At 42.7% G+C, this 15,263-nt stretch overlaps 1 protein-coding gene across 33 annotated transcripts in view; it reads right to left on the reverse strand.

The window, feature by feature from the left end:
* Magi1 (membrane associated guanylate kinase, WW and PDZ domain containing 1) overlaps positions 1–15,263 on the reverse strand; it is a 656,033-nt gene that overhangs the window by 69,361 nt on the left and 571,409 nt on the right. For all 33 annotated transcript variants that reach the window (XM_052721672.1, XM_052721671.1, XM_052721668.1 and 30 more), the window contains 4 exons: positions 14,240–14,373; positions 12,087–12,179; positions 3,396–3,578; positions 1,688–2,308 (listed from right to left, as the gene is read on the reverse strand). In XM_052721672.1, the coding sequence (XP_052577632.1) occupies positions 1,688–2,308; positions 3,396–3,578; positions 12,087–12,179; positions 14,240–14,373 (1,031 nt within the window). The remainder of the gene's footprint in view (positions 1–1,687; positions 2,309–3,395; positions 3,579–12,086; positions 12,180–14,239; positions 14,374–15,263) is intronic.

A 15,263-nucleotide genomic window follows, 5' to 3' on the forward strand; every position in this document is an offset into this window, starting at 1 on the left:
GGAAGCTGGCAGAGCTCTAGACGAGGAACAGGAGAACCAGAAATGGGGGTAACAATTCGCTTCTGCTGGGAGCCGCCACTTTCCCATGCAAAGGAAATGGTAAAGATCAGATGAGAGGTGTATACATGTATAAGAGCACTCTACAAATCACCAGTCTGTCTACATGAACCCAGATCACTTTTAGGGATTGGCTTTCTGGGTATAAAGTGGTCTCAGAACCAGAGGAGAGCTCAAAATGTACTAGAGTGTTTTTGCCAAATCAGTCTGCACAGTGTTTTTTGTTTGTTTGTTTTAAATTTTAGACATGCTCTCACAATGTACCTCTGACTATCCTAGAACTCATGATGTAGACCAGACTGGCCTTGAACTCCCAGAAATCCACCTGCCTCTGCCTTCCAAGTACTGGGATCAAAGGTGTGTGCCACCACTCCCAGCCTGCACAATGGTTTTGATGACTGCTCCGGGAAGTTGGAAAAACCCTTTAACCAACTCAACAGTTGTGCTGTGTTCTGGGTTTCCTTCAGTGACCCTAATCACTCTGATAACACAAAACGCAGCTGCAAGTGAGCACCTCTGCTGCAAGGAAACCACATTTGAGAACTGATCTCCTCCTTTCCAAGGGCTCAACTATGTTAAGCATGAAATGTCATGCTGAGGAGGACGGGGGCGGGGAAGGGAGACAATCTCAGGCCTTCTGTGAACAAAAATAAGCTACAACTAGTTACAAGTTCCCACCCCAGTAGTGAGACATTTCAACATGGAAATTAAGAAATACGAGGAGTGCTACTGAGGAAGGAAATGGGAGGCTTAGGCAAGGAGAAAGAAGGAAGTTTAATGTTGAGACTAAGATGATGTGAGTTCTATAGCATTGTTCTAAAAGGAGTCAGGTATGCTAAACGCTAGGTTAACAAACAATGTGCAGATGTGTGTGCTGGCTCATAGAACTTACGATCCCATGAAAGAGAAAGAAATGAAAATAAAAGTCTAAAATAATGGCTCATGATAACAATTAATAATACTGACTGTGATAAAGACTATCACAAGACAGACATACAGGAGAGATGTCGTGGATGTGTCAATGGTTAACTTAGATAGTGAGATAGATAACTCCCTAGGGAGAAATCCGGGAGAAACTGGGCTGAGGAAATAGAAAGGTCCTGAGGCAGGAAAGGACTAAGCCAGTGTGGCTGAATTCCAGTGGAAGCAGCAAAATAGTGAGAACTGAGGCTGGGAGAGTAGACTCAAGAGGACATTTTTTTTTTCAGCCTGGGAAGGCCAGGGCCAGGAGTCCTACAAGAGAAATCTTACTTGGTTTTAAGAGACAAATCTTACTTATTTTTAAAAGATGCAGGATTTGTTTTACAGAGTCACTCTAATTATATGTATGCAACACAATATATAAACTTTATTGTGAAGAATGTCCAAAGCAACCAAAAGACATTTGCAAAGTATTTTCAAATACGTAAGTGAAAGGGATCTAGGGCTAGCAATGCAGCCTGGTAGCACAGTGCTTGCCTAGCATGCTGAAGGCCCTGTGTTCAACTTCTAGTGTCCCAAAAAGGAAAAAGAACAACAACAAATCTTTAAAAAAACAAAACAAAACAAAAACCCTCAAATAGTTGAAGACTAGTAAGCCAACCAATGCATTTCAGACTTCAAAAGCAAAGAACAAAATCAACCTACGTACCTCCTCGCTGCACCAACAGTGTGACCTCACTTCCCTTTGGACACTCAATCAGCATATCCACGACTTGGTTGTGCGTCAGAGCCTGCACGTTCTTCTTATTCACTTCCACAATCAGATCCCCTTCTTTGAGGCCTCGGCAGCGGGGACTGTCGACAATCTGTTTCACTCTTTGGCCACCCCCACCGGGACTATCTGCAATCGTGAAGCCAAAGCCCATTGGCCCTTTGACTATGTGCACAGTTATCAGCTCTGGCTGCGTGGCTATGGAGGAAGCCAAAGAGACCGTGTCATTGGGATAACCATGGGAACTGTTGGAAGCCACGTCTGCAGGGCTGCTTGGCCTGGCATCCTTCATGCTGCTGACTTTGCCTGTTTTACTACTGTGGCTTGCTGGTGAATCATAGGTCTCTTGTCCATTCACAATAATTGGTTCTTTGTCCAAAATGGCCACCGAGGTCACTAAACTTGTATTAGGGTCATCCGGGTCAAAAGGCAATGGATAACCTCTGCAGAGTTCAAGGTCCACACTGGCACCAATAGGAATGGACTGGAAGATTTTTACAACTTGAGCATGTGTGTGTCCCAAAACACAGGTGTCATTCACGCTGACAATTACATCCCCTGTAAAAGGTAAGAGTTTGGAGGTCAAACAACAGTACCAAAAAATGGTGCTACAATCACATTCTCTTAATGTTCAGAACCCACCACCTGAGGTTCCTCACTCAGGACAGGCCTATTCTGAGCTAAAGATGCTTGAGAGGAACTCTTTTATTCCTCCTGAGAACTCCACATAGACGATGTTCTCACACAAGAAGCAGCATTCTGACTTCAGTACATCCTCGTTACTATGGATAAGAAGCCAACACCAGGAGGAGTCGATGCACACTGACCTTGTTAAACCACATCTGACTTCCCAGTCACTTCTCTACTCTAGCCTAAGCCTGTGTGTTCTTGTCACATTCTTATAACCTACTCTGTTTGCTGTACCAAGTGCTGAACATCATCTCTGGGCTGCTATTTACTTTTGAGGGTCCTGTGTCACACTCTACTCATTCTTTGTATTTAGGGAGCAGTTTCAGAGTCAAGGTCTCCCTATGCAGCCCAGGCTGGCCTTTAATTTGTGATCTTTTTTTCTATAGCTATCTGAGTGCCATTATACCTGGTTTTAAACTCATCTTAAATGAACGTAAATGCTCTTCTCTTATTGACCTATCTTTTGTGATTCTAAGGCCCATCCAAATTCCTAATGAGGGTGGAAGTGAAATTTTAGTTCTTCTGTACCTTCAATATAAAGTTGAATGAAACAGGGTGGGGGTGGGGCATCCACCAGCCAAAACCAGATTGGATATTTTAACTGATAATAAAGCTTTCTTTTAGCATCTAGTATCTTCTCTGTTAAATGACAATATAATAATCATTGAAAGAACACTGGGGTTCTAAGTTTAGAATTCATTTATTCAAATGGATCTACATTTTTAGTAAATTACTACTTTACTACATGCAATAGCACTCTAACAGGTTTCTAAAGTCCAAGTACTTTCAAAGGTTTTCATCTGGACTGAGGACGGAGGGTGTTGTAAGAGGAGACTCTAGCTCACTGCCAGGTGTGAAAAGGATACATCCAAAGGAATCCTGATGCTGTCTGCCCCTGTTCAGATGTGGGCACAGGTCTCACCACATGGAACATGCTATGGCCATGGGGACTCACCCGTCTCCATCTTGCCATCCAGGGCAGCGGGACCATCTAGGACGAGGCTCTTGATCTGCAGGAACTCGTCAGGTTCATCCCCTCCCACCACTGTGAAGCCAAAGCCACGACTGCTTTTCCGTAGCTTCGTGTGAATGAACTTGCCTTTCAGCTCAGAAGGGTTTCTTGTAAAAAAAGGTTTGCCTGGTTTGGATTAGAAGGAGAAAAAGACAAGGAAATTCATCGTGAGTATACCTGTGAATGGATTAAGGATGCTACGAGACCATGCAGACAGCTGTTCAAGAACAAGGGTTGAGGCCTTTAGACACAGATGGGCCTCTGGGGGGATCAGAGATGACTCAGAAATTAAGAACACTTGCTGCTCTTGCAGGGGACCCAAGTTTGGTTTTCAGTGTCCTATCAGGTGTGAGGCCAATACAGACTCCATCTAAGGGTATGGCCATCATCGTAGACCACCTGCTGTACTCAGTTCCAGGAACGACCTCAGGAATGTGCCATGACAACTCAAACAGATACAGGGCAGTATGCTCCTGCAGACATTCTGTCTGTGGTTTACGGCCCTTGAAGATATCTAGATAATCCTGCTGAGCAGCCCAGATAATTCTGTTCAGCAGGTTGTGGTTCCAAAAAGTCTAACCCAATGGTTTCAAATGTGGTTTCATGCCCAAAGCTTAGACCAATAGCTTCAAAAAAATCACCTTGCCCCATATCCCTTCTACCCAATCCCAAGTTGACAAAACATGTAATTCCTGGCTTGCGGTTTTTCCCTACAAAAACTCTCTACCCCTGGGCCTGTGGCCACCACGGCATTTCCCTCCATCTGCCGTTTGCTTGCCCAGGTTCAAACCTGACAATAAAAGGACCCTTATGTGCTTGCATCAGAAATCGGCTCCTTGGTGGTCTCTGGGTGTTTCAAGAAATGGGTACAACACAGGCAGCTCACAACTGCTGTAAGTCCAACTCTAGGGAATCTGATGCCCTCTTCTGTTCCCTATGGGCATCTGCACATACATGGCATGTTTATATACACACACTTGAATACAGTTTTAAAACTCTTCTCTTGACTGCAGGAATGAGGGTGATCCTGAATACTCTGTTTAGGAGGTGGATGTCGCAGTCATATTGTCATACATTGAGAATATCTTCCTTCCTTCCTTCCTTCCTTCCTTCCTTCCTTCCTTCCTTCCTTCCTTCCTTCCTTCCTTCCCTCCCTTCTCTCTCTCTCTCTCTCTCTCTCTCTCTCTCTCTCTCTCTCTCTCTCTCTCTCTCTCTTTCTTCCTTTCTTTCAAGACAGGGTTTCATGTAGCCTAAGCTGGCTTCCAACCTCTTATACAGACCCTCCACCCCTCAAGTGCTGGATCACAGGCGTGCAGGGTACGAATCCACCCTAGTAGGTCAGAGTCATCGGGCATTCTCTCAGGTACAGCCCTGTGTCAGGCAAGTCAGCTTCCAGGTCCAAAAGAAAGAGAAGAGGACAAAAAACCAGTCTCAGGATGGTGACATTCTCCCTCAATTTCAGCCTACGGGGTTTCACAGCTCCTGGGCTGCCACAGCCTCCTTAAAGGAAGCTTCTGGTCTTTGCTTTGTGCCATAGTTTTCTATTTTGCAGTGTTTACTATAATGTGCTACCGCAAGACACGGCTTCTAAGCATAGGGCCAACGGAGCAGAAACTTCAGTTCTTAACCAAATGGAAGGCTCCAAACAAAAATCCATGGGTAATATCAGGTCACCAAGTGTAGCTTGACAAAAATGTAGTATCCCAGTTTGGAAAATTAAAGGTCATTACTTCAAATGGAATTCCAAAGTCAATGGACTTGTCTTATTTGCTGCAGCTTGTAACATTCTGAGAAAGAGCTAACATGTATTCATTGCAAAGGTTGATTGCTTTAAACAACAACAACAACAATAACACCATCACCACTACCACTACCACCACCAACAAAAACCTTAAGGCATTTGGCAGAAGCAGCAAAAGCAGAAGCCGAAACAAAATCCTCAAACTAAACTAGTTCCTACAAGAGCCACATGGGTTCAAATTCAGCCATTTTCCTGGAAAGGAATTACTTAGCTAAGCAATGCTCACTCATACTAAGGCTTTCCTGCTTTTAAACATGTGTATATGTTCATTTGCATGTCTGTATAAGTATAGGTGCATACATGTGTGTGGAGGCCAGAAGACAACTTCAGGTTTCATCCTCAGAAAAACTGTCTGGGTCCTTTGAGAGAGGGTCTCTCATTGGCGGGGAGCTCAACAATTAGGTTAAGCTGGCTGGTCACAGAGCTTCAGGGATCCTCCTGTCTCTGACCCTTAGGGCTGCCATTAGAAGTGTGTATCATCACCACGTCTAGCATTTTCCTGTGGGCTCTGAGGACCAAACTCGGGGACTCATGCTCATGGGGTAGTAGTTATCAGTCTGAACTATAGCTCCAGATATGTTCTAAAGATAACTAACACTGAGGATGTTTGTAAAGCCATAGAGACATATATTTTATAAGTTTACTTAAAAACACGTATATAATATATATGCATGTGTGTGAATACATAAGCACATACATACACATAGCTTAAATGGTGTTATACCACATGGGGTGATAATACTCCTCATAAGAGCCATAGAATAAAACCCCCAGTGCCAGGCACAGGGAATCTCTCTCCAAGCTGTTGATCAGAAGATTATAAGAGTTGCCCCTAAACCATATAGGCTATTGGCACTGACCTTGGCTGATTCCCAGAATTTTAAGGTAGGTCCCTATTGCTGAAGACAACACATGCTTTGGTCACAGGACTTCAAAGAATGGAGCTGGAACTGACCTGGAAGGGCCCTCCCTGAGGACTGGCTTTCAAAGTATCTGAAGGTGTTATGCAAGCTGCCAAGGGAGCAAAGTGGTCACTAATCCTACCCAGCTGTAAAGCCTGTGAACCACAACAATGGCCAGTCTGGCAAGATACCCCCAATGGTGCAGTGGTGGCACTTTTCTCTTGTGGATAATGAATAAACTGTCTTTTTGGACTTAAGACACATTTAATAGAAGGGAATCTGTGCCTGCTGCTATCACCTAGCCAACTACCTACTGGCTGATTATATCATAGGGCCTAGAGGAGAACCTACTACTGCCGTATTCCTGAACCAATATGATTTCTAACTGTATTCTAAATACCTAAATACTTATCCTTATGTCCAGAGATAAGCACAGCTCTTTCTGCTCACTAAGAACACTTCTTTTAGCTACAGATTGAGACTATTACAGAAATCCTAACTGGTCAAAATGCAGAGACTAAATGACCTTGGGATTCCTAGTCCCACCAGATACATCTATAGCACAACCTCTATACCCAAGGCTCAGTGAACATCAGGGAGGAGGAGCAGAAAGATCTTAAGAGCCAGATGACCAAGACCCCTGATGCTGGATAGTGCTTTTTGTTTATGATAGAAAGTTGCACTCGTGAAATCTCAACAATATGGTTAGGCAACAAGATGTACATATTGAGAACACCAGCTAACATGCAAATGTGGATACAGGAAATTCTGCAAGGCAATCAATGGCTGCAGAGAGAGAGAGAGAGAATATATCAGTGTTCTTCCAGTACAAGTTCCTGATAAATTATCTAATCCCAAATTGTCAATCTTAAACACATGTACATACAAATGACACTAAATGGACTCAATAGGTTATATCAATGTGTGTGTATATAAATGTAATAATAACAATAATAACAATAATAATAATAATAAGGAAAGAAGAGGTCATGGATTTGAGAGGTACTTGGGGGCATGGGAGGAAATGGAAGGAACAAGGAGAGCTGAATGGAAATGCTGTAGATGCAATACTCATGTATGACAATCTCAAAAAAAATTAAATAAATTTAAAAAAGTGGCATTTCAGAACTAACTCACAAAGCCATATTCAGGCTTCACTAAGTTCTTCTCTGTATCCAAGAAGTTCTTTGGGATTTCTAGGGTTATCCCAAGCAGTGGTCAGTTGCCTCTTTCCTAATTTCATTTGCTGTGTCCTGCCCTTGTTACAACTTCCTCATCTGCTCTATTTCTTTTCTTTCTTTTCTTTTTCTCTCTTTCTTTCTTTCTTTCTTTCTTTCTTTCTTTCTTTCTTTCTTTCTTTCTTTCTTTCTTTCTTTCCTTCCTTCCTTCCTTCCTTCCTTCCTTCCTTCCTTCCTTCCTTCCTTCCTTCCTTCCTTCCTTCCTATCTATCTATCTATCTATCTATCTATTTTTTTTTTAAGAGGAAGAAAAAGAAGTTACCCTGTGCCTCTGCACTTAGCAGCCTTGGCACCCAGTTGGGAAAGTTATTTTTGGTTAGCTATAACTAAAAGGCTTAAAAAGGTCTCTGGGCACACACACAAATTTTAATTGCATATTTTTAAAAGTCTCTGGCTCTTACAAAGAAGGCTCCTTCAAGTTGGCTGTAGTCAGAGGTCTGCTCACAAACCTCCTCTCCAGTGCAGTCCAAGGCTTATTGGAAATTCAATGAATGGCAGCCCTGAAACTGTGGTTAAAGAGAGGCAAGATTTAGCAGGATTTGCCAGGCACAGTCATCTGCCAAGGTGTGGGGAGAAGAATGGCACCACCAGTGAAGACTTCTGGGAGACAGCTCGCAGGCCATTACCAGGTGAAAAGTTGAGGACAGGGAGAAGGACTCTGAAGCTCACTTTGGCACATGGAAGTCAGATGGCCTAGGTCTTAGAGGGGAGGCTGAAGGAGTCTAGAGGGCTTGAAGTGCACACATTTCAGTTATGCAGAGACATCAAGAGCTGCTAACTGTCAGTGAGACTTTCTTGGACCACGTTATTAAAATGGGCAAGGTCTCTGCAATAGTTCCAGCCCTCTTTCCTGCTTTCTTTTTATCCTAGAATTGTCTCATTTAACACAGTACACATCTCACTGACTAGCTTGCTTTCCTGTGCCCATGCTGAAGGAGCACTGTACGTGCACTAAACTCACGAGAATGTAAGCTCCATGGAGACTCACTTGCAGATTCAGGGCTTAGAATCTGAGTCCTGTCTGATATGTATGAGGTGCTCCAACAATTTCTGTTGAAGGAATAAAATGCTAAGGAAGGGCACAATGAACAGACTTACTAAGATGCTGAGAACTCTGACAAGAAGTGACCGGTATTGGTACCTTTCATTTGTATTATAGGCCAAGTTAGAACATGTGAAAACGCACCACTTAGCTTACTGAACTGTAACCACAGAGACAACATCAGAATTTTGTATTAAATGCACATTTTATTATATTTTAGGTATGGGTGGGCCATGAGTTAATGTGCATTGGGAATTATTTTCTCCCACAAGCAGGGGCATTTGATACTCTTGGCTGCTGCGCTGTGGTCTACTCCATCTACTGAGACACTAACTTCTTGGGGGTAGTTGTAAGACTTGGTTGTGTATCTGTACATTCATCTGAATGGCTTTTAAAAAACGTACTCAAGGGTTGGGGATTTAGCTCAGTAGTAGAGCGCTTGCCTAGCAAGTCCAAGGCCCTGGGTTTGATCCTCAGCTAAAAAAAAAAAAAAAATACTCAATTTAGTTCTTACCCACTGCCCGTTGAATGAGGATCTTCTGGGTCGGGCTCAGACTCTGCCCTTGAACTACCCTTAAGTGTTCTCTGACAGGTCAGAACTACTCTAGGCTCTGGTACTTGGATTTCTAGACTGGTAGCTATCTACTATCACTTACTGCAGCACTGGAAATACTGTGTATTTACACGGACCTATATGGCAGCCGCTACATCATGTAAGTAGATATCAAAGCCTCAAAAGGAGGCTAATGGTCAAAAAAAATTCAACTTTTAATTTTTTCAGTTGTAGTTAATTTAAACCTAAGTGACACTATCTAACCAGTGACACTGCACTAAATAGTAGAGCTTAACTCATGAAATAAAGTGCCCCACAGAAAGTAGAATAATAAAAAGTTATGAGCCAGAAGGTCACTAATTTCTAATGAGAACAGCATTTATATATACATTCTACTACTTGGTGACAAACCTCTCTTTCTATCCGAGTATTGCACATCTAAAGAGAGACAGAGATGGTACCAACTTCACATAATGGTTATCAAGAATTAGCAAAGTGGATCATGGATATGAAGGGCTTAGAGGGGTATCCTGGCATGTAATATGGTTCAAGAAATCAGTTATCATAGGGATGGGATTTGGGTTCAGTGTGGAGAGGAAGCTGTAGAAATCCCTCCCCAAACCCAATCTGGAAGCTGGAGAGTTTATCCAAGAACACATCTACAAAATGACCAGGTGCTGGGAAGAAAAGTTAGTCACAGGAGAATCTGGTCTAGAAATTAACCACCAAGCTAAGTTGGCAAAATGGCTTCTTGATTTACCATTAAAACTAGATACTGTGCAAAACTAAGATGTGTAAGCAGGAGGCTGGTGACGCAGTCATAAACAATGAGACTAAAGTCTAAGTTAAAGTTTATGACACTGCCAGCTTAGAGAGAGTGTTCCTTTGGTGTCAGACACACTCCAAAGACCCTATGTCTGAGCAATATTCAGGGATCAACACGAAGGCCACCCTGGAGATTGGCTATGAGAACAGTTACTTCCATGGAGAGTTTGGTGGACCTGGACTTTTTCAGCCCACTGTCAAGTTCAACAGGACTAAAGAAAATAAAGAAAAGGAACCAAAAGCCTGGAGTATGGCTCAGTAGCTGAGCACCTGCCTGAGACACCAAGGACTCTGGGCATAGTGGTGTCCAGATATGTGTCCTCTACTATCAGTACAGAGGAGGCAGACAGGAGGATCTCTGTGAGTTTGAGGCCAGTCTGGTCTAGACAGCTAGTTCCACACCAGTCAGAGCTGTATAGTGAGAACATGGCCTTAAACAAACAAAACAAAACAAAAAAAAAAAAAAAAGCGGGGAGATAATGAGATGAAGCATACGGACAAATGCCATGTGTAGCCTTAGTTGGTGCTTTACACACATGGTACATCCAGGACCTGTACCTTTCGATCTGTAGTGTGGTTCATCTCTAAGACAATTCTTTTTAAGAACATGAGCTAACACTCAATAAGTGGTGGCGCACGCCTTTAATCCCAGCACTCGGGAGGCAGAGCCAGGCGGATCTCTGTGAGTTCGAGGCCAACCTGGGCTACCAAGTGAGTTCCAGGAAAGGCGCAAAGCTACACAGAGAAACCCTGTCTCGAAAAACCAAAAAAAAAAAAAAAAAAAAAAAAAAATACATGTGTGTGTGTGTGTATGTATATATACATACTGTTTCACTCAATAATATTGTAATTTCAGCAGAGCATACGTAGTGTTCTACTTGATAGGGAATTAACAAAACAAATAAACAAACACCAAACTCCTGGGCTCAGGCCTCCATGGATTTAAAGCTTAGTGAAGAAAGTACTGTGAAATAACACAACACAAGTGAAGACGAATTCCACTGTCAGGCTCTATAAATGACGAGTACAGGATGGCTAAGAGTGAACGACGGGAAGGAAGAGTAGAAAAGAGTGGGTGGAGGAGACGAGTGGGTGGAGGAGACGGCGACACGGAGGAAGAGACTATGGAACTCTTCTAGTGGTCCAGCGTGGCCGGTTGAGGCACATGAGGCTGGTACAGCTCTCTGATTATGAGAGAGCTGAAGCCACAGGACAGGAGCCAAAGAAATTGGCTTACATTCCAAGAAATGCTAAGGACGCTACAACAAAGATGGCATTCTTTAATATGCTAGATAGACTGCAGGCTCTCTTTAGGAAACCATTATCATAGTAAAATGCATTTGTGTGCTCAAAGATAGTAATAATGCTCTAATGATGACATCAGCTACCAGAGACAACTTGCCACGGGTGTAATGGTTCTGTATCACCAACATCCCATAAGTCTACAACACTATCCAACGTATGTCTAGTTTTCTTGTTTGGACAGAAAAAAAAACAAGCAACCCAAACAAGCTGCCTCTCTTCCATCATTGAGGAGTAATAAGGACTGACTATAGCAAGGCTCAAGAACCCAAATTAGGGATGATCCTTTCTAAGGGGTTACACCAAGACATACCAGTTTAAATACAGCAGCAGGAAAGGACATTTAAGGTAAAGTTATTTACACTGAGAAGAAAAAACTTCTCAAAAGCAAATATGTTGTCTGGAATCTCAAAATATCTAACACTCAATTTAAAAAACATTGTGGTCTCTGAATCATTCACTCTCAACTCTGGGATGGTTCTGTTCCTGAGGGGCATCTAACTATGTCTGGGCATCTTCCAGAACATCATAGTGGGTAGGGGGAGGTGGGTATATCCTCCTGATGTCGAGTGGATAGGGATATTTCCAAACATCCTATAAATAAGTGTTTAAGACAGTCCCCTTTACAAAGAATTACCTAGCCAGAAGGGTTGATAGCACTGAGGCTTATGACTTACAAAATCTCATTTTTAAAATGAGACTTTAGGACTGACAAGATAGCTTGGCAAAAGTCTAACAAGCTGAGTTTGATCCCTAAGCCCCACACGGTGGAAGAGAGAACTAATTCCTTCAAGTTGTACTCTGACCTCCGCATGTATTATGTGGCACTAGTGTGGGAGTGGCACACACACGCGCGCGCGCACACACACACACAGACACACACACACACACACTTCATCAATGTAATGAAGAAATTAAAACGTGGGCAACTCTAGAGCTCAAACTATCATGCAATCAGAAACCCACATTACCCTGAAGTGGAGCTTCCCTGGCTGGCTCCGAATTGCTCTGGGGATGGGAAGGAGCAACAGGGGGCACAAGGGATGCATGATCTTCTGTCCATTCTACGAAAAAGAAAAGAAGCAGTTTCCTGGTTTGTCTCTGAACAGCTGTGCCATTTATCTTCCCAGTAATAGTCAAAGCAACGAATCCATAGCAGGTGGTGAACAGAAGAAAAGGCCAACGGCCCTCCGTCGGTGGGAAAGATGGCAGGGTCTTTCTCCCCGTGTTTGCGCTTTTGCTAAAGAAATATGGCATGACTGGTAAAAATCCAACTTTAAAGGTCTTAAGTGAAAACACAGTTTTGGTTTTTTTAAAGTGTGCATTCACCTGAAGGTAGCCATATGAGGAAGAACCTTCTCCAGGCTCATTGAGGGGTGGGCTGGTCTGCTACCGTGCCCGTCCTACATGGTGAGTTGGATGAAGACATGCCATCATTTTGCTGAAACACAACTTCTATTGTCTCTGAGACCCAAAGGGAGGCCACCACCAGATCCTAACTCTAAGCTCACGACCATTGGAGGCCCAGGAGCACCTTGCAGTGAATTACTCCTTAAGAGGTACTGCAGGGCCATGTTCCCTCAGCTAACATGCACCCACGGCTCAGAACATATTTTCTGAGACTATTAGGTTTTATCATCAAGAAAAAAATAAATTCAAGTTGTTCTTAAATTAAAAAGGAGATTAAGGCAGAGAACTTCTCAGCTGGCAAATAGGCTCGCTCTCTGAACTATATAGTTAAGGGTAGCAGGTGGGAAACCATGGCTTACCAGCTAAACTGGGCTCAACATCTACTTTTGTATAAACACAAGGCATGAACATCTTTCACGTTTTTAAAAGCTTAAAACTGAGTATTTTCTGATACATGAAAATTATGAGATTTACATTAGTGTTCATGAAGTTTTACTGATCCACAGATATGCCTATATTTACATATTATCTGTAGCTGTTTTCATATTATAAAGGTGGGTAGTTATTATGGGAAATACATGTTCATTAATCCTAAAACACTTGTATGTGGCCATTTACAGAAACATTTGGCTATTCCTATAGTGTAAGGTCTATATTTGATTATGTTTAAGGGCTAGGAGTGTAGCTCAATGGTTGAGTAGATGCTTGGCAAGCATGAGGTCCTGAGTTCAATTTCTACCACCATACACATTTATATATATATATATTATATATATAATATACACACACATATATTATATATATTATATAGTGGATATATAGTTACGTCCAGTATTGTAGGAACAAAAGTGTTATACTTCACATTCACACAATTGATATTCATATATTATACTTAGAGGGTATAAAGCCTATCATTTAAAAATTGTAATGAAAAATTGGGAAAATATAAATATGAATAATGGATGGTTACATATCAGTAGAAACACTCATTAAATGATACATTATTCAGTTATTTAAACTATGAGTTAATTATAATAAACCTTCAAGAAGGTTTAAGAAAAAAAAGTGAAAAAAAACAAAAAACAAGGTGCTCAAATACACCTGGGATATATTTACGCACAAGATTATCTTGTTTTTGATATTTCCAATTTGTATATACCAGAAAATTTCTGCACAGTGAACATCTGAGAACGGGATGGGGCAAGCATTGGGAAATTTAATGTTGCACTCTGCTCCTGGGTTATTTTTATTTCTACAACGAATATGAATTCCTAACTTCCTAGAAGCACTCAGGATTACCAGCTCTAATCCTTCTGTGCAGGGTTTCAAAAAACAAAACAAAACAAAACAAAACAAAAAAACCCTGCACATGAAAAAGGCGTCTAGTGCCCAGAAACTCCGCTTGAAGTAAAAACATTAAAGGGGCACTGGATTTTGACAAGGATTGCCATGCAAATGCTGCAGGGGCCCTAAAGTCCCTCACTGTCAGACTTAGCTCTGCAGGCTAAGCTCCTGTTGAAGCAAAGCAGAGAGGTCTGGGTGCCTGTGCAGGGGCGCCCCCTTCAGCAGAGTGCTGGGGTGTGCTGTGGGAGGAGGGAAGGCAAGAGGAGGAGGAGTCAGTCATCAAGGCCAGCTCTGACCACACGGGGGTGGCAGTGCCTAGGAATTGCCCCACATTCCCAGCTAGGCAAAAGCCTCCAGCAAAGAAGCCGACCTTCTGGCTGTGGTGGTTGGGGCTGCTGCTGCTGCTGCTGCTGCTGCTGCTGCTGCTGCTGCTGCTGCTCAAGCTGTTTCTTCCTTTTGGCTTCTAGGACTGGGTTTTCATATTGTGTCTTCCTGTTGATGTGGCTAGGAAGAAAGGAAAGCAGTTTTCAGGCAGGAAATACTCATTCTAGAGGCAAAAGGCTCACCAAGTCCTTCAGTTGGAATGAAGCCACAGAGAGGGTCTGGTGCGGACATGCAGATAAGAAGAAATAAACACGGTTTCCATTACTGGCTGCTTATGTGCACTAAGAGCTAGGGTGTCAGCTAGGAATGCATCTTATTAGAAATTCCTAGTAAATGTCCTAAGGCAAAATGTATTCTTACTCATGCAGCAGAAACTCCTTGTTTATAGGGACATACTCCAAGACTCCCAGTGGATACTGGAGTCCAGGATAACGTCTAGTCCTATATGAAGTATGGTTTTCCTCTGTATCTGCACACACCTATAGTGAAGTTTAATCGACAAAACAGCTACAGGAAAAGATCAACAACAATTTACCACAGCCTCCAGCAGTCTCCACACGTGATTTCTTTTCTGTCCTTAGTCACTTAAAGAACTTCTGCCCTGTCTCTTAAGCATGTTCCAATTGCCTGTGCCACTTTGTGCTCTGGGTCCACCATGGAGTTAAATAAGGGATACTTGAACACAGCATTTGACATTGTGGCAGCTGACCTGGTAACTGAGATGGCCATTAATAGGTAGGCAGTGCATAATAAAGTAGAAATGCGCTGGACAAAGGGATGCTTCATGGCCAGATCTTCATGGAGCAGCAAGGACAGAGAGCTCATCATGCCAGAAGCACATTCAACTTGAAACTTAAGATTTAGTTTCTTCTAAACTATCCCATGTAACTCCCCCACCCCCAACCAACAGTTGACCTTGAGTAGGTGAAATTACAGAAGCGAACCATGTATTTAGGGACACTACGTCATTTTATGGGGGAGGGAAGTACCTCTGAGTAGTTCGCTTGCTC

Source organism: Peromyscus californicus, unplaced genomic scaffold (genome assembly GCF_007827085.1).
Source record: "Peromyscus californicus insignis strain IS unplaced genomic scaffold, ASM782708v3 Scaffold_6__1_contigs__length_162567912, whole genome shotgun sequence".
Taxonomy (NCBI): Eukaryota; Metazoa; Chordata; class Mammalia; order Rodentia; family Cricetidae; genus Peromyscus; species Peromyscus californicus.